General features: G+C 36.4%; 1 protein-coding gene and 1 non-coding gene across 3 annotated transcripts; both read right to left on the bottom strand.

Moving 5' to 3' along the window:
- On the bottom strand, positions 6,816 to 6,888 carry TRNAA-AGC. Its single transcript has one exon. It is a non-coding gene; the product is annotated as a tRNA-Ala (tRNA).
- LOC109355200 (histone-lysine N-methyltransferase ATXR3-like) lies at positions 8,181 to 22,621 on the bottom strand. Of its 2 annotated transcripts, XM_019598211.1 has the most exons (19): positions 19,962 to 22,621; positions 19,737 to 19,793; positions 18,078 to 19,229; positions 16,487 to 16,857; positions 15,852 to 16,403; positions 15,668 to 15,768; positions 14,214 to 15,252; positions 13,990 to 14,061; positions 13,593 to 13,703; positions 13,393 to 13,493; positions 11,711 to 11,810; positions 11,524 to 11,619; positions 10,986 to 11,153; positions 10,776 to 10,901; positions 10,624 to 10,677; positions 10,038 to 10,285; positions 9,835 to 9,943; positions 9,421 to 9,723; positions 8,181 to 8,584 (listed from the first exon to the last, which is right to left on the bottom strand). In XM_019598211.1, exons 1-19 carry the CDS (start codon positions 22,177 to 22,179, stop codon positions 8,408 to 8,410), a joined length of 7,155 nt encoding a protein of 2,384 aa, XP_019453756.1. In that variant the 5' UTR covers positions 22,180 to 22,621; the 3' UTR covers positions 8,181 to 8,407. The 2 variants fall into 2 exon arrangements, with proteins under 2 accessions (XP_019453756.1, XP_019453755.1); XM_019598210.1 differs by having other exon boundaries at positions 10,776 to 11,153.

The following is a 22,964-nucleotide window of genomic DNA, read 5'->3' on the forward strand; positions in this document are numbered from 1 at the left end:
TTTTTATGTACTCCCCTCTCCCATATTGGAGTGGAGAGGATCCTCACCCCAACCCGTGTGCAATGTCATATTCGTTGAATAGATATAATTCTGTTTCTTTACTTTATGTTATGAGTGCTCATGTAGCTTGAGATGTTTGCGAGATCATGGTGGATTGAGTTTGAACCAACAAAATTAGTTTATTATCTTATTGTATTAAGTTTGAGCAACAAAATTCCCATATGTTTCAATTTAAGTGCAGAGTGGAGTTAAGCTTGGCATTGCTAGCCCTAATTACGTCCTTCCATTTGAAGCCAGTAATATTTTTGCATAAATGGCCCTATTAGGCTGTTCTGGACTCTAGACAACATCATTGGGCTGGCTTTTCTTAGGGTTGTAAGGGAGGACTTTAAGATTAATTCTGCTTACAGACAAATCACAGCTATATAACAATTTGTTAAAGTCATAATCTACTCTAATCCTTTGAGTTTTGTATGTGGGTGATAATAGTTTAACCTGTCTATAATAGATAAGGTGAGATCTAAATGGCATAAACTACTTATTCATGATGTATTAAAATCTTCATTGAATCTTAAATAATGTTTTGCAACCATGGTAATGTACACTTGTTATTAATAATAACTGCAGTGCTTGGCAGCTAGTAAGTCACACTCATTCAGAAGCAGCTGGCAGCACTTCATTTGCTCATATTAGAGCAATTATCTAGTAGCTAGCTTCTTACTATTTTTTTACTCTAGAGATGGAAATTCAAACTAAAGATGTGGCTCCTGCTACAAGGTCTTAGGACCACCGACCCTTGTTAGAAAGTAGAATGGAAAATTGACCCACGTCTTGGACTACTAAAACAATTCTTCAAAAGGAAAAAAGAACAACACCCCTAAACATGGAGATTAGATATACAACAACATTGAAGTTAATGAACTTTATAAGCATGTTAACTATTTACCCATGATATATAGCAACATTTAAACAACTTATAACTAAGTAATTTACATCACTTCATATCATCTCAAGTTTCTAATTGGTTAACCTGAACAAAATACTAACATATTAACAACTAACATACTAACAATTGCCGATAAAAAAAAAAACCTTGTAAAGTTAATGTCCAATAGCTAGCTTCCCGTTTAAGAAAACTGCAAGGAATCTTGAACTGAGTTTTTATTTCCCCTTTATATGAACGGAAACACAACAATGGAACCTACATCTATTGATTCTAAGAGTTTGACACACTTCAGTAAGGTCTTTGATCAGAAGAGTTTGACACACTTTAGTAAGGTCTTTGATCAGAAAAAAATGACTAAAGAAAGGAAGAGAAGATTTGGTACTACTAATAATATTCCCCGTAAGGAATTAATCATTTTGGGATGTGTTGTTGTCTCTCCTAACAAATGTCACTCCAAAAATTAAACCTTTCACTTTTGATCATTTTGGAGATCTAACTAACCTTATAACACTAGACCAACACCTTGTTGGTATGAGCAAGTTATATGATCCCTTTTCCTGGTAACACGAATGTAGCAAAAAACAGAAGCAAATATGGCAGTAACAAGGCCAGCAATGATGACACCTCCACCTGCTACTGATTTGTCTACTGAATGATGCTTTCCCACTCTTGGACTCTGTGGAGCCTCTGACTTTCCCTCTTGTTGTGATGATTTCTTGTTACCTCCAGAAACTGGATGATGTTCTGCTATTCTATCACTCTTCTCATTGTGATGCTCAACTCCATTTGAAACTGGTGCCTCTGACTTATGGGTCATACCTTCAAGTATTAACATCTTCTGAGCTAGTAGTAGTAGTATTAGAACAACAAGCTTGTTCATTCTCAAGAAGATGTTTTGATAAATTGTTAACTTAGCTGCTTTGGCTTCCTGAGATTCAGGGTTTTACTGAATAGACTATAAGAGTAAAGAGTGGGTGCTGCATTCTCTGATGGGGAGGGGCTTTTAAATAGGGTGGAATTGATTAAAAACAAAAAAGAACAAGAAAGAAATGGAGGTTAAAGATTAAATTTGTTGTTACTTCATTTCTTATTTTATGTCAAAACACAGCAAATTTTAATTGATAATCAAGAAGGCAAACACCCTATATGTGTCACTCTCTCGGTGCTTTGCCTTTCGTGAATGCTTTTCGTTTCCGGATGAATTAGCACTCTCTCTATCCATTTTATTACTTTTTTAAAGATTTAATAATGAGAGAACATGAATGATAATAATACAATATTAATATATAAAACTTATACAATGTATATACATATTTTCTTCTTATATATTTTGATATTTAAAATTAGTTACATAATTTAAAAAATTATTTAATAATATAAATGTGGAAAACTGCATAAATAGAAACGGAGAAAGATAGATTTAATCAAAAAAAATAAATGTGGAAAATAAAACGTAATTATGGGCTGGTCACGAACTAGTCACGGGGTTGTGACTTATTAGCGGACTAAAAAGATCTAAGCCTATATAGTTGTTGCCTTGTTGTTACACTCAGACAGTTGACCTTGTAGAGGGAAAGGATGATAATGAGAAGTTATTGCTTAGTTAGTACTTGTAAAACCATATACTTCTGCTACAACACTGTCACCAAGTATGAACGACGTGAACCATCCTCTGCCATGCGACCAATGTATGCAAAGTATATGACTAGAACAATTTAAGCAAGTGACAAAAGGATCCATCCTGGATAAAATATTTCGTCAGCTAGAGCACAGACATGACAAAGTCATATGAGATGGATAAAACAATTCACATCAGTTTAGGATAGACCTGGCAGAGCCATTTGTCATAATTAAAGTATCTTATTATGAAGCATATTATACTCAACCTCTCTATAAATAGAGGAGACTCATAATAAATAAATTTATATTTACATTCTCACTTATACATTTCCATTTTATATTCTCACTACCTTCTATATACATATATCCACTTATTCTAACTTGAGAGTACCTTCTCAAATAACCGTCCAAGATATCAAAGGCAAGCTCTGGTCCAGATTCAGCAAACAAAATAGCATCCTAACCTCACCTCCTTCACATAAGAACATGTATTAACATTCTAAAAAAATGAAAATTTTAGAAAACTTATCAAATAATTATAATATCAAAAAAGGGAACAGAGAGTACTAATTATCTCAAGATGCAGTAACTTTTAATTTATAGATACATGTAAAAAAAAATTTAGGTAATTCAAAACGTTGTTGTTTGGGAAAACGTTCTTGATTCTTGGGAGTGGCACCATGACAAATCCAACCAATACATGGTCAAATCTGCTTATGGCCTTCTCTTTCAGCATCATCAACAGCCTTCGACTCGCAATATTAACCATCTTTGTCGGCTTTGGAAGTCAAAAGCTCCCTTAAAAGTAAAAGCTTTTGCGTGAAGACTTTTTCATGATCGGATTCCTACTATCGACGCTCTTCTCAAGAGGGGAGTCTCTATAGCACCTGGAGCGGGAACCTTATGCCCTTTTTGCAACAACCAAGCTGAAACTACTCAACATCTTTTCTCCTCTTGTAACTTCACCTATTTGGTTTGGCAGCTTCTCTATAATTGGTTGAAAATACACATAGCTCTTCCTCTTCAGCCCATTATTCATAATTTTACTAATCACGTGGGCATGATACCACACAGGCATGATATCACACAGACGTTATTTGAATCGTTGGAATATCATTTGGTTAGCTAATATTTGGGCTATCTGGAGGTCTAGGAATGACTTTATTTTTAATTCTGTTCAACCCTCTCTTGAGAAAATTCTTGAGTCCGCTAGGATTAATTCTTGCATTTGGATCAATGGCTAGATGAGCAAAGATAAGATCAATTTTTTGGACAAGATAGCGAATTCCATTTCTTGCCTTTTAGCCTTTTTCTTTCTTTCTTTTCTCCATTTTCTCTTGTAATTATCTCTTCTTTTAATAAATCCTTCCCTTTTGGCCGATCAAAAAAAAGTATTCATGTAAATGATGATCAGTTGTTCGGGATGGATGAATAGAGAACAGGAAATTGAGTGTAGAATTACTGCGTTTTTTCTTCTCTGTGTTTATCAAAATTTCTCATGTGGTGGTCTTATATTGTTGTTTTATCTAGTGTTGTGAAACCCGAGTCGGACGTCAAACCGGCTGAGGTCCTGTATTAGGTTTAACCGGTTTAAACGGTTAAACCGTTCGGTCTGACCGGGTGATTTCGTACATAATTAATAATTTTTATTTATAAATATATAGTTATATATAAATGTAAAACTTTATATAATTAATAATTATGTATAATTATATTGAAATAATCCCTCTTTATCTTTTTTTGGACCGTAGTAAAATAAAATATTAGAACATTGTCCCATTTTTATTTTATTTTTAAGTGAGCCGTCCGGTTTACTTCCCGAGTTAATCTGGTTTAACCGGATTTAACATGGTCGGACCGGATTTTTTCCGGTTCAAAACGGTCTAACTCTCATTTGGTTAAGATGGCAAACCAGAACCGTTTTCAAGTCCGATCAGCGGTCAGACCGGTCGGACCGTCCAGTCCGGTTCTAACAACACTGGTTTTATCACAAGAAAAATATCCACGTTAATGGTTAACTTGTATCGGTTGCCATGCATAAGAAGAGTTTTTAATAAGAATATGTCTCATAATGGCAAACATATTCATCATATCCTTAGAAATGTTAGGAACATCACGTGCTCCCATTTCAATTTTCAAGTGTCTTAGGAACATATTTATCCTGATTTTTTTCGTAGCAGAGGTAACTTAATAGACCATACTCTTGTTATGAGAACATGGTTCTTTGGGCAATAATACATTATTTGGAATAGATAAAATGAGAGGGAATATTCTCAAACCTTTAAAAATAAAAAATAAAAAAATGTTTTCAAATAAGGAAAAGAGTAATAATATATTGTTCCAGGAACTATGAGAAATGATATATCATTTTTCCAAACAAAATCTTTTGGTCTGTTGAAGAGGGTATAGTGTTAGGCTTCATCTTATGATATGATATAAGCATTCAGTGTCCAAATTTAAAACATTTTTTATACATTTAAATAGAAATCTATACAAATACAGCAAAAAAAATAAGGTATTAAAATCATTATATTATATATTATAGTGAAAACAAAACTTCTTCTACGAGTTTACCGACAAAAAATAAACAGAAATCATTTTTGATGAACAAATTTATTTATTTCAGTTAAGGGGTGAAAAAATGAAGGGAAAAAATAGCACAAGGAGAGTCAGATCCAGCATCATCCACCAATTTAATGAACTTATCACATATAAGTGAGAAAAAATGTATACGCATAAGAAGATACACCATTCATATTTAACAATTGTTCTACTTAGAAAAAGTAATATATATTTTTACAATTACCATACATGTATATTACGCTCTTTTCCAATATACAAACCTCACACACTAAATGGAATTAAAGAACCCTTACTCATTGAAGTACTTCAGGACTAGGTATCTCCAGCACTGACCTTGGAGTGCTCGTAGGTGGAACTGCCTGAGAGGGTGGCGGCGGCGGCGGAGGAGACTGAAGCAACGGCGGTGGAGGAGGAAACGCATTAGAGTCAGTAGGAGGAGGTGGAGTTAGATTCATTAGCGGCGGTGCTGGTGGGGCCACTGAGTTGGGTTGTGTTGGAGTGAGAAGAGTTGGAGGAGGATAAATGATGTTGTTGCAGGTGGAAACGGAGCAATCGATGGTGGAGTAGTGGTGACGGTGTCGTAGGAGGCGAAATCCCAAGACGATGGCAAGAATGAGGAGAACGGTGACAATGAAAATGAAGATCTTTGTTGCTTTACCAACGTAACACATTTTCTGAAATTTGGAGAAAATGAGTAAATTAATTAATCGAGTTTCAGGTACTAACTAGTGTGGGATATGGGTTTGTTCGTCTTTTTCTTATGGAGTTTGGGTTTTGTTTGTAACGGTCAATTGTCAATACTGGGTGGCATTTCACAGTAAACATGTCACCTTGCACTTTGCAGTATTGCTACCTGGACCCACATAAGATTAAGATAAGGATAAAATATGAGAACACGAGGAAATTATATCCTCATTTTTATTTTATTTTTAAGTACAAGGTGTCTACTCTAAATAATGTAAAATTAACACTGCTAATATAAATTCAAATCACTATGCACAAACTTCAATTTAGATATCTTGAATCAGAAAATAGAATATAACGTTTTTTTTTATATATAATTGGCAAGTGAAGAGGTATTTTTAACCATGTCAAGACATTCTCAATTACATGATTACTTTGGAGATCCTCTAAAGTACAATCATGTCATACCTACATTGGAGCCATTTGAATCAAAGATTCCTATTGAGGAAATCCTTCAAGGAACCAAACCAATACCACCAAACCTTTGGAGCCAGAGATGAAAGTCGATGGTTGATTTCCCAAATAATGTGAAGAATGATTAAAGAATAAATAATAAGTTCATGATATGAATAAGTAGCTAGTTAGCTACATCTGTAATGCTAATATTTATTATGTATCTCATATGCAGTAGTGTCTAAAGTTAAACATCTAGACATCATGGCATCTAAGCATCTAAACATCTAAACAACTGGGATTACCATGAACTGATGAAATGCCTGACCTCATGGCATTTTATCAAACATCAACCCATGTGTATACAAAGAGTGAATTTTCCTACATATCATACATGGATGAGAGGTCACCACATGCCTTAACAATAAAAGGGTATGTGAAAATAATATGCTTGTGTTAACATTCAACATGGGAATGGGAACAGGGAAGGATTCGGAGTCTACATGTAAAAAACAAAAATTATAAAATGTGGAGATGCGGGGTATCGATCCCCGTACCTCTCGCATGCTAAGCGAGCGCTCTACCATCTGAGCTACATCCCCAACTTGGTAACGTATTTATGAATAACGTATCCACTTCTTCGGTTTTGTCACTAATGTTTCTGCACTCATTTTGTTGTTCCAGTAGGTGCTCATATCTCTCATACGAGAATATATATGTTGAATCTTCTATATATGTTCAATTTTTGAGAACCCACACTTGAAATTGTTTTAGAACCAAAATAGTTATTTACTCAAAATATTATTACTTTCGATGTATTTTCCAAAGCTATAGTTCAGTTGTGGATTCATTATTTTTCATCAATATTGGTGAAGTTGAGATTAGTTTTTTACTGCAATGATCATCACTTCTGCTTCATGACAGTTTGGTGCTCTTCCTTCCTATTTTTTCTTTGTGTGCACTGTATGAAATAGATGCTCTCTTCACTATGTAGAAAACATCTATTTCACAATCAGCAAAATCAGACTAATTTGACCTTAGAATGCGAGCACGCAAACTGCTAAAGAACATTCGAAAGAGAACCCCACACGGAAACTTTAAATACAATGTAAACCATAGCCAGGAGACTAGTACAGGACAGGAGGTTCCGGACAACAACTAGAGAGAACCTCAAATATTTAAAAGAAGAAAGTTTAAATATGTCTGTACTTTTGAATTCTATTGAATTTAGTTCATTAAAGATATTTCTTTTGTTTAGGTACATGTTGAGTTTAGTATGTAATTCAAAGTGATGATGTGACAAAAAGTGAATCCAAAACTAAGAGTCTGAACATATTTCAACGTACTTTTTATTTATGCATTTTTTTGCAGTTTTAGCAGAAAACTATCTGATTTTATAGATTTTGGGGCTCCTTGAATAATCCACGAAGGATGCAGTGTAGGTCCACCACATCGTAGTGGCCAATGCGGGTGAATTGGGGCTTATTTTTTCCGATAACGGAAAATGGTATCTCCGCTTCTGGGTTTGTTTGCTTTCAATACTTGGTTTATCATTCACTGATTTGTTTTCTTAGTTGAACTTAGAATGGTAGGGCTCAACTTCAATATTGTGGTAATAAGTCTTACCAAGCATAGTTCTATCTTATGAATGAAGCCAACGAAGCAATGCAATCCTCACCTTCACCAGTCACCACCACCCCGCCGCCAGCAATATACATCAAACACCACAACCAATATCAAACTCCAATCACAATCATCACCCAACAGCCATAAAAAAGGCAACATCAAGAAAACCCAAAAAACAGACCTGGGCAGAATAAGAAAAAAGATCACGATGTTGATGTTGATTTGAGTTGGGGAGATTTCCTCAGTTAAGAGTAAAGATGAGAAAGACTAATTGACAAACCTTTTTTCTTGCATTTCATTTCATATTAGATAAGAGTAAAACAATGGGCCTACATCCACATGAATTATAAATCAAACGAGAAAAAGTATACACAAGAATGATGGGAAAACGTGGAATGATGTTTTGGAATAATAATTACAGACTACCCACATAAAAAGAGGCAGGCAGTTCAGAATGATGAACTCTAATAAGGGCTTCACCATCATGCAAAAATTTCAGCGGTCCCACATGGCCTGGAATATAGCAGGTCTGTGTTTCAACCAATGAACCATCTCCCTGTCCAGTGGAGACTTATTTATTACAGCGTCTAACATTGGGCTGCCAAAAAAATTCGGACAATTTTTGAATGACCATATCTGGTCCTTTGGCCAAGGTCTCTGTGGCTGCTTCTCCTGATTGAACCAAGCAGCAGATATGATTAGCTACCAACAGTTAAGACTAGAAATCATAGAAAGCAGATCTTGGATAGCCGTAAGTCCTTAACACATGCCAATGCCATCATTCTGACAAGGTCAAATTACTAGAACCTCTGTTTCCAGTTTCAAAAATTACACTGACCCCCTTGAAGTTATGTTCTCATGATGTTACAACATGGGGTTTACACTTATTCCCCTTAAATGTGATTCAAAAACTAGAGAGGTTCTAATGGCAATTAAACTAAACATAAGAGAAGGTTCTGTAATTTCCCATTAAAGAAAGGATCATATAGGAATTTCATATCTCTCAACATCTCTTTTTAGAATACGGATTGTCAATTCATGTATGAGGGGAAGAGAGCAGGATTTTCAGACAAAATTTGAAAATGATGCATGAAGATTATCCTAGAACACATGCATCTGCATTGTACAAAAGCACTTACTCATAATGATTAGTTTACTGGGATATTCATGTTGAACATTCCCTTAAGAATTAATCACCATGCTATGTGCAGGCAAGTAACAACTAATATCATCCACTAAACAACAGAAAATTAAGCTCCCAGCCTACCAAAATCTAAATAGCACGGTCATCCTGATGCCAGGGAGGGAACCACTTTTCTACATTTATTTGCATGTTATGGTAACAAAAGGGCAAATGAACAAGAAACACATGAAAAACAGATTGTTTATATAGATACAAAAAATGTAATCCTATGGACAAACATTTCCTATTCATTATCCTGCCCCCCCTAAAACACAGTCTAGGTTAGAAATATAAGAACTTCGCAAATACACAAAAAAGGACTAACCATTCTTGCCAGCATGGATCTGACAGTTCTCGGACCATAAACACGCTGCCGTGATGGCTTCTGAGCATTGGCATAAAAGGAACCAATATCTGGTAATGACAAGCAGCCCCTGCTGATTCTAGCTAGGGTACACTCTGGCTCCACATTACTCTGATTATGCCAAAAAATCAGCTGCTCAAAACAATAATGTTTACCGTATACCTTCTGATACTCCTGAAATCCTGCTCCTAACTTGTCAGCACACTTGGGACCTAAGTCAAGTGGACTAATATAGACAGGCGGTGAAGATACAGATTTATAATCCTGCGCGAAGAAACGTTAACTGTTTTTGGATTGCAAACTAGATTAAAAATGAGTAGATAAGATTTTTATACAACTACAAAGCTTCAAGGCATTCACATTAGAAGAACATACCCGTATTCTAAAGAAGTACTTAGTATAAGCATAAAAATGGATTAAGTCAGCAGCTGCATCATGCCGGCATTTGTATGTACAGGGAAGATTGCGGACCTCATCCCTCAACCTTCAGAGGGGGGAGAGAAACATAATGTGAAGACTACAGATTGCAAGTTTGACCAGGTTAAAATACACAAACAAAATAGAAGTGAGGCACTTACCATAATAGACATCTTTTAACCTCTTTTGGAATATCTCCAGAACTAGAAGGGTCACGAGCATTAATTTTGGACTTAAGATCATTCAAGGTAGACTCTTCCACATGAGGAGCCAGGCACTGAAGAAGCTCTCCAACAAATGAATCATCCCCTTTCCAGAGAAAGGAAACAACTGCTTCAGGACTGAGCTTCTCAAGAGGAGGTGGAGCTTTCCATGGATCACCAAAAGTACATCTCATGACATACCTTACCTGCAATACAACTCAATGATTAACATCATCTTCAAACAACAAAAAGTTTATTGAAAAACTACAGCTCTAAAATGAGATCTGAATGAACAGAGTGCAATTGACACCATCCATTTCAAATTACATTCAAGCATATAGTTGTGAAGAACCTGACATAGAACATAAGACCTAAATGTTTTTTATCATCTATAAACTGTTATGCCATGCAGCTTTCTATCTTGAAGAACATCAGCCTGTAAGTTCTTGTTCACAATAATTCTTAAAAACAATTGCCTTTGGCATTTCATTTAAAATAGAATAATGAACTGGAAAATACAGAGCAAAGGAGGAGGCGCAATCACCTTATCAAGAGTGACAGCAAGATTCTGTAGCCTCTGGTTGTATACACCCTCAGCCTGAGTCATACAAAAGACAGATGGAGAAGGACATACATGTTATTAAACTTGTCTAGTCATCAAAGGATAATAAAGCACAAGGGAAACAGAGAGCGCACCTGGACTTCTGCATCACTCTTCTCCACTTCAAGGCATACATCTGAAAAGTATTTTCTTTTTTCTTCCAGATTATGCTTTAGAATTTCCTCAGGAAGTTTAGTTCTTTCCAAATTGATAAACCTCACCTTCACCAGGAAACAAGTATCAGGAGAAATAATTAAACAACAGCACTGAAAAACAATGAGAAAAACCAGGATAAGCAAACATACAATGTGAGCTGTGTATGCAACAAGCCAATCTGGTAGGCCTCCAAGCAAACAACTACCTAAACCAGCTCTTCCAAGTTCATTATAATCCTCTTCAGGAACAGAGTTTAATTCACAGGCTTGTAGCATCAAATAATGACGGTCAAGAATTCCATGCAACTCCTTCAGTACCTGAGAAGACAGACAACATTCTCCAGTCATCAGCTAAAGTGACCAAACAATTTAAAGTATAATAGGAATGATTATTTCACCTATAAGAACAATCCAAGTTCCGCATTTCAGTTATATCATTCTATTGATTATAATATACTAATACTGATTTTATGTTTTTTCATTAATGTATCCTAGTCACATCATTAAAAATTTGTTGTGATCCTATGTTGGTATATTCAAAAAACCAAATAAGGTTTGGTAGAACAAGTGTCCAACAAGTTTCCAACACCAGTATCGAGACTATTTTCACATTTAACATGTACATACTTGATTTTCTCCTTTTATCTTTTTTAAGTTCCTAAAAGTTAAATATTTATCAAGTCCAAACCTTTTCAAAAGCACCTTCACCAGTCAGATTCAGATAGCTCCCACGGCAAACTTGGCTTCCACACAAACAAACCGATGCTTCATATTCCTCCTTGCTCTACATTGAGATAAACAAGTATTCATAAGAGAGATACAGAAGATAAATTATTCCTTCAGAATAGAAAAGATTGACATGCAACAGGACAAACCTCTGTAACAGAATTGTAATCAAAAGTGATCTCCTCACCATGTTGAATTTTACGAACACTATAAATACCAATTTGATAATGACCATCAACAGCGGTAACTCTGGGAAAAAAGGCAATTGCTAATTACCAAAATGATATCTCAATTCAAAAAAGTAAAAACAACTGTACCCTAATATTATAATCATCAGTTAACTAAGAAATACTCCAAAGGCATTATTAGGGACAAAATACAGATGTGATATAAGATTATGACAGTTGGTTCAACCTCAGACTCATTATCTAAATCTAGAACAGGCTTACATATAACAATATAGACGCTCTGATGAGGTAAGGGTAGGAAATTTAGTATAGGGAAGGAGACTACGGGATTTCAGCAAGAGGGAAGAGTGGTTTCAGGAAGAGGATGGGGGCATTGAGGATGAGGGATTTCAAGGAAGAAAGAATGAGTGGTTTAAAAAAAGTTTTTTGTTTTGGGTAAGTTTGATATGGTTTTTTTTTTACTTCAACAGTAAGTGGCTAGACTAAGTTTAAAAATCCACTTTGCACCTTGAAAATAGGTATTATATAATTTATATAAATATAATGCCAGATTTTTTTTACTTAAGATCATAGATTTTAGAAAATTCGTATCTACATGAATGTATCATCATATCAGATACAATATAGTCATACCTGTACGGCTGTACCCATGCAAAGATCCAACTAACTACTAAAAAGTTGTTTCATAAAGCAACCTATTAAGTTTTATTTATGCTCAAGGAACAAAATATGGCCATTTAGTTAAAATAACATTAGTGACCTCATTTATAACCAAATGTTCATGACCTTAACAATATATCTTAGCTCTTCCTTTTCAAGAAAAGAAATTGAAGCTGTTAAATGTCTTGTGGGCTTTTGGCTATTCTGCAGTACAGTTTTCTCCACCAAAATAAAAAACATGGAGCCATGGTATCTTAAAGGCAACAGACAAAAAATGAAGGAAGTGACAACTTAGTATTTCGATTTCCAAATCCAACAAAGGCATTTCATTCTTAGTATCTAAATAACAATACCTTAACAAATATTATAAATTTCAAAAAAAGGACTATTCTAATAAAATACACTCAGATTGAATTTATTTATTTCAAAACTTTATTTGGTCATCAAAAATCACAACTTTGTTTACAGTGTTCTTAAGTCATAGGCAGATCATATGGGGAGTTAAACAATACAGTACAATTTATTAGGATAAAACCTCTCTATAGTAATTATTATCTCTAAAGTGGGCAATTAAAGATGTATCCACTATTAAATTTTAGTGGGTTAAGATCATGACACACTTTAGGCTAAATCATAGGTAGAGATACACTTATTGCTCATTTAGGGATAAAAATCACTTTAGAAGAGCTGTTTCCATTTCTAAAGGAAGTCAGAGGTGGACCACAAGTGACAAAAACTCTGTTTTAAGCATCATGCTTCATCCACATAATGGAAATGGGTGATGGAAACAATGATATAACATGAACAACAAAAATGACCCTGATTGCAGTTAGTAAATGAGTGCAGATAATCTTTAAGCATATGTGGCTCCCCAAAAATGCAAGCAATGCAATGAAATAACAAACAAATAGTTATACACACACAGCTTGACAAGTCAGCAAAAGAAATAGATTTAGAAAAACTAAGAAGGCAAAACAATTTACTTTGCTTCACAATTAGGTTGGCATGAATGGCATATTCGACTGGCATAGTTAGCCTTATGCATGGCATCAACAACAACTAAGTCGTACCCATCAGCATCACCCTGTCATGTAAATTGTGAGATTAGATAAGGACGGAAGTTGAGAGATGGAAGAACCATATCAAGTAAAAATAACAATTTCTTCTCTGAAGCAACGGGCACCTTTGGCCTCTCGAGGTAGATATTATAGAATTCTGGTGCAGGATCTTTAAGATTTTTCTGTAGAGATCGAATCCCATCTTGTTTCTCAAACCACTTCCACACAGGATACACCTGACAAAAACAGTTTCAATAGAATGGTAATAACAACAATGCCTGATTATCACAACATCATACAGGTATGTGATGCTACAGACTAACTTTACAAATAAGATAGCCCCATGTAGAGCACATATTCTCTCTCTCTCTCTCTCGTAGAAATCCTATTTATTGCATAGATATTTGACAATGCATTGGAAACCTGCCAGTAAACCAATGTAAAAGCAAACAGGTATAGTTTGACATTGAAAAATCCAAAGAAGTTGCACAGGCAGAATTCCAACATATAATAAGGTCCTACCTCTCCCAGAAACTCCACAACAAAATCATCTTCTCCAAAGCCTTCTTCCTTGTCGCATACAACACCAAGCCCCTGCATGATCCATATTGAAGAATTACGGGACAGACAAAAATGACAGTTCAAAAGTAGGGAACGAACTGAGAAGATAACACCTTCAATATTGAAAACCAGTGGGAGATAAATAATAAATTGTAGTTATAATGTTATATAAAAAGAGCACATACCTTTCTATAAGCAACATACTTGTCATCTGGACGATTGTCTATCGCTTTTAGGATACCTTGACACATTCTCACCATCCTTGCATCACCGTCCTCCTCAGCATGCCTTACAATTTCTTCAATAACAGGCTGCAAAGGGTAGCTCATTGGAGTGCGCCCAGTTCCATTAAAATACCTAGCTTGTTTATTTAATGTTCGAAGGAGCATGTCTTCAATAAACAAGTGCTTCTCTTCTAGAGACCAATCTAACTCCTCGGGCATAGAATCAAGTAAAAGATTGTGTGTATAGGGATCAATTCCATAAACTTCTTGCTCAATAACCTCATTTCCAATCTGCTTTCTAGGTTTGTAATCCTTCACTTCAGGCAGTTCCATATCAGACTCCTTCTCAGGGCCACTCTTTTGGGCACTCAACTTCCCTGCATAGTCATCTGGCAATGAAACCCGCATCTTCCTTCGCACATCCTCCTCATCAGCTACAATGATATATTGATCAACGACGTCATATTTCCGAGTAACAGGAGGAACCATACTTGCTTTTGTCATGCGGGCTCCCCATTCACGATCATCAGTAATGAACAATCCATTATCAGGTGTGAAGTATCCATCCCCTCTTGACTCCCTAATTCGACTTTCTGAATCGGCTTCTTGGTCACTTTCAATACCAGAGGTTGTAGTATCACCATCACTCTTGCCATCTTCAGAAGACCTATAAAGGTCATCAGATGTCTCACTCTCTGAGTCCATAGATTTCTTATTCAACTTTGAGAAACGCCTCCTGTTTTCTTGATCAGAGGCATGCTCTCCTTTATCCAAAACACAATACTTTCCATTATTCTTATACTTCCTCTCTGTTAGCAATCTATTACTCTTATACTTTGAGGAATTCGAACATAATACTGATGATGAGACATTCCCCCATAACTTCAACAGTGTATCTCTGTCACTCACATATTTAGAACTCTCCTCCAACCTTTTTGCAAGCTGAATAAATAATGCAATAATATGATTCATATCACTGGCATCACTTCCATTTTTGGCTCTGTAATCAAAATAAGAGTATTAAATACTAATAATTAAATAAACAAAGGGAGCAAAAAAGCAAGTCAAGGTGACAGATGAAACAATCACATTTTACATGATCCAAGACAAACAGAGCCAACCTATGACATCACGAATTTGAAGGAAATGTCAGGATCCAAAAGATGAAAGATATTATGATCGCAAAGCAGTAACCAAGAATCAAACAGACAAACCTCCAAGACTAGAACAAATCATAGTCTCCGGTACCTCTGTTAAATAGAATGATTTAACTTTGACCAAGGAACATAGGCGCTTGATCACAAGTAACATAACAAAAACATCAACAACCACAGCAGCAACAGCAATAATCACAGCATCTTAAAAAATGACAATCATATCCTTCCCTTAAGAAAAAAGGGGAAACTGAAACTTACTTTATTGCATCACAACACATTCTACTGATGTCCTCCTTGACGGAGCTAAATCCATGCCCCCTGTAATAGCCAGTTTTCATTTTAGTCTCAATTTCTGCAACCTGTATGCAAAGAAATAGTAAAACATGAGAAATAACAAAAGGCATCTCTGTCATAGTGACTTGAAAAGCATTTACTTCAGTACCTTCGGCACAAAAAAATCACATAAGTTTGACTTCATAATTTCTCTCAGTCTCGAAGCAAGAAATTCCTCCATCCTTTTGTAACCACTTTCAGATTTCTTAATTGACCATCGTCTTGTACGAGCATCCCGAGGCAGAATAGAAGAGGACCTTCTAGCATCATATAATTTTGATCGCTTGTACAAGTTTTGTCGGAATAACTGATTTGCTGTGTCTCTCTTATCCACACTATCAAAATAATCCTTCAGATCACCAAAATCATCCCTAATACCTAAACTGCTAGCCTTGCAAACAAATGAATTTTGCTCATTAGTCTGCTTAAGGCTTCTAATTTTATATGGCTCCTCTGCAGTTTTGGTTATACGTGAACTTTGGCTCTTGATCCATTTAATGTTGGTAAATTTAGGAGTCAACTCTCCAAACTGGCTGCACCCTCTGATATCTATTGTAGATAAAGCCGGAAATGAAAGAAGAATTTTCCAAAGCATGTCAGCAGTAATATTGGTGCAACCTGTTAGAATTAAAGATTTGATTTTGTCCTTCTCATAAGAACTCTGCAAGCAAATAATCAGACCAGACGTGAACGACTCGTAAACATTTCTAAAAAAGATAAATGCAAATCATATACCAAACCTACCATTATGCTCCACATTACGGAATCAATGCAAGAATGAGCCAAGGATGACAAATTGACCTGTCTCGAGAGTTCTTTGTAAAACCTTACAGAAGCTCTCCAATGCTTGCAAGTCATTGATCCAAAGACAAGGGACTTCAAATCCGATCTCAAAAAGTGGAAGACTCGTACCAGCATATGGCCATCCAAAAAGCCCCAGCTTTGTACCTCGGAATCATTAATGACACTTTCTTCTCCAGATAAAGTAGCATCACCACATAGATCCTCAAAACTGAACTCGTCCTTCTCGATAGTCAGGCTGCTATCTTCAAATTCACTGTCTTCACTATCATCAACCAGCATCCGCCCTCTTTTTGAAGCATGTGTCTTACCTTCTGAAATGTAGATGCCCCAACACATGCAGACACACCAAGAAAACAAATTAATGAATTACTTTTTTATAATGGAAGAAATATTATTAGATGAGAAGAGAAAAGCACAAAGGAAGCAGATAATGCATCCTCACAAAAAATAGACACAACAACTAAACCTAAGGGGCATTTCTATGCAACAAAGCATGTCACTCCCTCTGTATGTCTGACAAAGAACACTAGAAAACCCATAGGCGGAGCACCAAAGGGATGCTAAAAGAAAAACCCTATCCCAAATGCAATCTAGAGCAAAAAAGGATGCACATTACATAATACCGTGCATAAAAAGAAAGCTTAATATTGGTTATAGGGCATATAATATAAGCGAAGCAAATTCAACATACATACACCAGCATGGGCGAGAAGTCGACTAGAAGATTCTCAATGCAGATCATATGGACATGCATACATGATGCAATGAACAGAAAACATCCAGAACTCGGTCAAACACAACCAAAATTTATCATCATAGCACTAACTAGATGTCGCTAGTCACAGACTCACAGTAGAACAAGGTCACATGGATAGGATTATGATCATCTGTACGGGTACAGTTACAAATAAGAGGTACACAAATTTCTAAAAATTAAGATACAGGAATCAGACGATATGTGATGTAATTGTAAAATATAAAACTAAAAATAAACAATAAAGTGATTAAATTATAAAGATAAATACAAATTCCAATATGTTTTTAAGCCCAAGTTTTCAACAAAAATCCATAAACTATCAAATAAGCAAGATTGCAAAACTACCTAAAGAACACACAAAGCTTTGAAGGATGAAGTAGCAATTTATTTCATTTAGTAGCAAACCAAACAACTAGGAAGCAAAAATTTGGCGTTAACAGCAAAATATGAAACTGAATTGGACACACACTCAGTACGGTTATGGCAACCATTTAGGAGTACCCATGCACCATTATAGCTGGTGAGGAGAATGTGCAATCTAGATACATAGAAGCAAACAAACTTGGTTATCAAACAACAACTATCTTAAAAATTTGAACAAAAAATAAAGGAAGAAACAAGATTAAGATATATCATACAGAGAGGAAAGGATAAATCCAAACAATGCACCTTTAAACTGAGTCAAGGTAAAAGAAAAACAATGCATGGCAGATCAAGTATCTTAGCTGGTTGAAAAATACACCGGGATAGCTGTAAATAATGATAATTTTTTACCTGATTTCCAATATATTTGTTTCTCAGTTTCTCTCTTTGGTTGTCTTGTATTGATCCAGGGATCCAAAACCTCATTTATAGCTGCAGCGAATTCCCGACTTTTGTATGATTTCATTATCAATTCATGTAGCTTCCCACGAGTATAACCAATAAACTGAGGGTGTATGCTGTTAAATGTGTAAGGTTCACTGAATGAAACACCCTGGGATTGTGTTGATGGATGCCCATAACATTCACCAGACACTGAACTGCTCATCCAGTGGCTTCTGTGATTAACATCAGAAGTTTCTGCCAGAGAGGTAATAGAAACCCAGAGTTTATCACATTTCCTAAACACACTGCTATACTTTTTTATGATACCCTGGTCTACTAAAAACTGTAGCTCTGAAAAAGATGAAGGCCCTCTTTCACGCCCAGATCCATCAAGATAATACCAGTCACCCAAATGTAACTGTAAGTCATGGACAGTACGCAGATGGTCTTTAGGAACATTAATGAATTCCATGCTCCTGCAAGAGCCATGAGAGTCTTGATCATTAAAAGCTTTTGACTGAGAATCCTCTTCAGTGGAAGATTTCTTGCTGTCACTGGCTGAAGAGCATGGACGACTTGACCTTGAATGGTATCTAGCTTTGCCTCGGGTCTTCTCGCATAACTCAGAGACCAGTGATCCCTGGTCCTTGACTACACATGCATTTAATCTGACCACTGAAAGAACATTTCCTTTCACTCCTCTAACAGAAGCAAATTTACTTTGAACTGGTCTGCTCACAGCACTGCAATCAACCCTCTCATCAGTACAAAAAGCCCACAAAGGAAGATCGAGAGTCCTGCTGTAAGAAGGATAATATAAATCATCTTTTTCAGACCAACGAGAATCTTCAAATCCAGACTTAGGCATTTGACATAATGGAAAGCAATCATTTAGGACATGTTTCTTCTTGCAATATCTGTCTTGGGCATCATCAGTCCTCTTCCAGTCACCACCTTTGCATGACCATGGAGCAGAAAACCAATCACCAGAGGCCCCAAAGGTAAACTCATTATCCTTGTCAGCAGACGACACACTTAACTGAGATTTATATTCTCTTGATGCTGAATCAATTCTTGAATCACACTCTGTACTCAGACACATATCATGCCAAGGAAAACCTGGACACAGACAAGCGAAAACATATCATGGACCACATACCTCTACATGCATATCCATTTGCTTTTTTGAATACAAACTAATTTTGGGTGCATTACATGATTGATAAAATCGTGCATTTAAGTTCCATATATGACATAAAACTGACAAACTTAGTTCACATCAAAACGCATTTCCTTTTTAGTAGAAATAAAAACATGATATTTTTTCACCAAATCTATTTTCATGTAAAATCAGTAACATGTTAGAAACAGCGACATGCCACTTTCCGATTCCATTAGTCAAGGCAACACTCTGATGGTGGACAATTACTTAGTCCACACACACACAAAACCTCAATATTTGTCATGTATAACACCATTTGATGCTTCAAGTCAAAGGTAAAATTTGTAAATCGGTACATGGCACCTTTACATGAACAAATATAAACCCAGTGTAAGCCATGAATTATTAGATTTGATAAATAAAAATAAATGAGAATGGACAAGCACTGGCCAGCAGTTACATACCTTCATAGCCTCCCAACCCCTCCCATTTTGCAAATTCAAAATTAATTTGCAAAGCTTCTGCAAGACAATAAAATAAACAAGTTTGGAAATATAAGAAATTGCAGCAATTAACTAAATAAGGAGACAATTGAAGATTGGCATAAAAATCTAAGATTCCATTAATTTTCTTAAAGGAAATCCACATGAATATAATTGACAGGAAAAAAACTCAAAAGAAATAAAAACCTTTTATTATGACAAGCTCCCTTCCAGGCATGACGTCATAACCCTCCAACAGAAACCCAACCCTTTCATCGATGTGGAGGTCCTCTGAGAGTTCAGATCCAAGCACACTATTATCAGGGCATACCATTGGCTGCATCAAAGGGGCTGGTGTTTCCTGATAATTCTCAGGGCCGGATTGAATATCTCCAGTATCTCCCAAAAGATTACCTGGAGCTTCTGGAGGGTTTACCAGTTGGGTTATGCTGTCTGACACAATTGATTGAAAACTCTGAGCTGCAAATGGAGACGCTGCATTTTCAACAGTTAACCACCTGTCGCTATCTAAGTGCTTAATAAAGTGATCTGGCATTAGTACACCCTGATCAGCAAGGGTCTTTATATCAGATAACTTAGAAGGTCCCTGTTCCACGCCATCATAATCAAGATAAAACCATTTCCTTGGTGATGAATCCACCACCACAGGGATGTGTGGAGGGGTATCACATATGTCCATATCTTCTTCCATGGAAGGAATCTCCTCAGGAGATGGCTCCAATAAAGGAGAGAATTTGCAGCTTACAGTCGGACTGCAGGATGACTGTTTCTTTTCAGGTTCACTGCAGACATCTATATCAATAGACCCATTGGTATCATGCAAATTCCTTTCACCTTGAGATTCTATAAATGAATGAATTGACTTATTTTTTATGTGTTTATTTTCATGATCTTTACAAGTATATTGTGAGTTGTGTTTTTCACTTGATAAGGCTTTACCACCTGTTTCTCGGTGAACATTTTGCCTAGTTCGATCTTTTTGCTTATTTTGATCAAGTGAGGATCGCTCTACTAAATTTGGACTTTGATCCCTGCGATCATGATATTGACCTGTATCTCGTGGCGTCTGCTCAGCGTGAGCAGGAGTTCTCAATTTATGCTCATGGTGACGACTTTTATCCCAATTCCTATCACATGGGGATCTCTCACGTCCATGTGGGGATTTCTCATGTTTATAAGGAGATCTGTCACGGCCATTGGACGATCGCTGCACTGGAGTGCAATCTCTAGGACCATAATATCTGGATCGATGAAATGGGGATCGCTCCGAATGACCATGGCTCGGTCCATGTCTGTCATGACTTGATCTCGCAGACACAGAAGATTCACGATGCCTGGAAGAATACTTGTCTGCTGATAATTTTGAAGAACTATTTCCATAATATGTCTCCACAGAGAGCCAAGAATAATGCTCTGAATAAACATGGTGTGAACTATCATCAGAAAGCCTTCTACTTTTTGAATCAGCATAATCTCCATACTGCTTGCGGTCGCAGGCATCTGAATCATTAACATGCCTCTTCAACCGACTTCCTGACGAATATTCCCGTGTATAGTTCCTACCATTGCTGCGTTCAATTTTCTCACCATCCACAATCTTTGAGCTAATCCTTACATTTCTCTCCGGCCCACTCTCCCACCTGGGACCACTTTTAGCATGCTGGTTGCCACTTCTACTCAATTCTCTCTTTCTAAAATAATCATCACAACCAGTGTATCTCTCATTAGAGGGTGTTCTTTCACGTTCACGTTTCCACCCTCTGCTCCCGTGGATTCTATTGTAACCGTAATCATCCTTCCCCGTGTCTCCACCCCTATTCCACCTGTCCGGAATAAACTCTCCTTTCTCGAAGTCATCCTTCGTTCCATTTCCACCTCTCCAAAGCCCATACTCTCTTTTCTCGGCTTCTCCTTTCCTACCTCCCTTCTCAGCAACCATCACCTCTTTCTGCCACCTCTCAGTAACAATGTCCCCATTCACAATTTCACCTCTCTGCGATCGAGGTGGCGGCAACTTCTCCTGTGCAAACTCTCCATTCTCAAATTCACCTCTCCGCGGTGGTGGTGGTGGCTGCGGCTTCTGTGAAAACTCTCCATTTTCAAGCTCAGTCTTTGGCCATTTCAAAGTCCCGAATTCACCCTCTTCAGCTTCTTCCTTCTGTACCTTCTCCCCACATACTTCACCACTCTCAACATTGTTCCCGCCACTGCTGTTCAATACATTCACCTTCTTCTTCTTCGGCACAACCACTATCTTCTTCACCTTCACCTTTACCACTCTCACTTTCTTCTTCTTTTTGCCATCAGCTACCTTTACCAACTTGGAATCGAACCCATCCTCATTCTCCGTAACATGTTGTTGTTGTTGTTGCTGAGGCATGCATGACATGCCTCCATCGCCCATGGAAAAATCTCACCCCAAAATAGAAACCTTGAAACCCTAATCCTCTACTACACCGGGACTATCGATGCTCATGCTGCATATGCTTCACGACCCTCTCAATCCCACAGCTCAAATTCAAAATCCTAATCCAGAAATTCACAAACAAAACAAGAACCACAAGAAATGTCGGGTTTTATGGAAAGAAGAGTGAATTCGAGGAAGAGGAGAAATATGTTAACGAGAAAATGAAAGAGAAAGATGGATCGGGAATGGAAGAAGATCGAGCGAAGCGGGGATCGAGAAATTATAGCGTTGGAAGAGAAATGGTGAGTTGTAAACAGTGTTTGACGAAGATTTTGTATCTAGCGCTTCTTCTTTCTTTCTTTCTCTGTAACTGCATAAAATAGATCTTCGCGTTTTTTCTCTCTAGCTGTGAGAGTTCTCGTGTTAAGACTGAAAGACGTGCGATAACTTCTAAATTAATTTAGGCTAAATATCATTTTCTCATTCAAAACTTTTCTATTCATCAATTGTGTTTTTGTAAAATTGAAAATCTTTAAATGATGGTCCAACATATTAAATATTAGTTATTCACAATAATATTTATATATTATCAATATAAAGATTTATATACATTTAATGTTTTATTTATTATTTATCTATATTATTTTTCTCGAAAAATCAATAATGATTAAACGTGAAATTATGAATTTTGGAAGAAAAGTCAATAATAATTTTTCTCTTAGTTAAATTAATTTTTCTTGAAAAGTGAATATACACATTTTTTCTAGTTAAATTAATTTTTT

This window comes from Lupinus angustifolius, chromosome LG08 (assembly GCF_001865875.1).
Source record: "Lupinus angustifolius cultivar Tanjil chromosome LG08, LupAngTanjil_v1.0, whole genome shotgun sequence".
Lineage (NCBI taxonomy): Eukaryota > Viridiplantae > Streptophyta > Magnoliopsida > Fabales > Fabaceae > Lupinus > Lupinus angustifolius.

Excerpts from the sequence above, each read along its gene's own strand:
- LOC109355200 (XM_019598210.1), bottom strand. The coding sequence starts at position 22,179 with ATGGGCGATGGAGGCATGTCATGCATGCCTCAGCAACAACAACAACAA. Across the intron at positions 15,769-15,851 it reads GTGATTTTTTTGTGCCGAAG|GTTGCAGAAATTGAGACTAA; the intron begins GTACTGAAGTAA and ends CTTTGCATACAG. Across the intron at positions 14,062-14,213 it reads AGTATGTTGCTTATAGAAAG|GGGCTTGGTGTTGTATGCGA; the intron begins GTATGTGCTCTT and ends TGGATCATGCAG.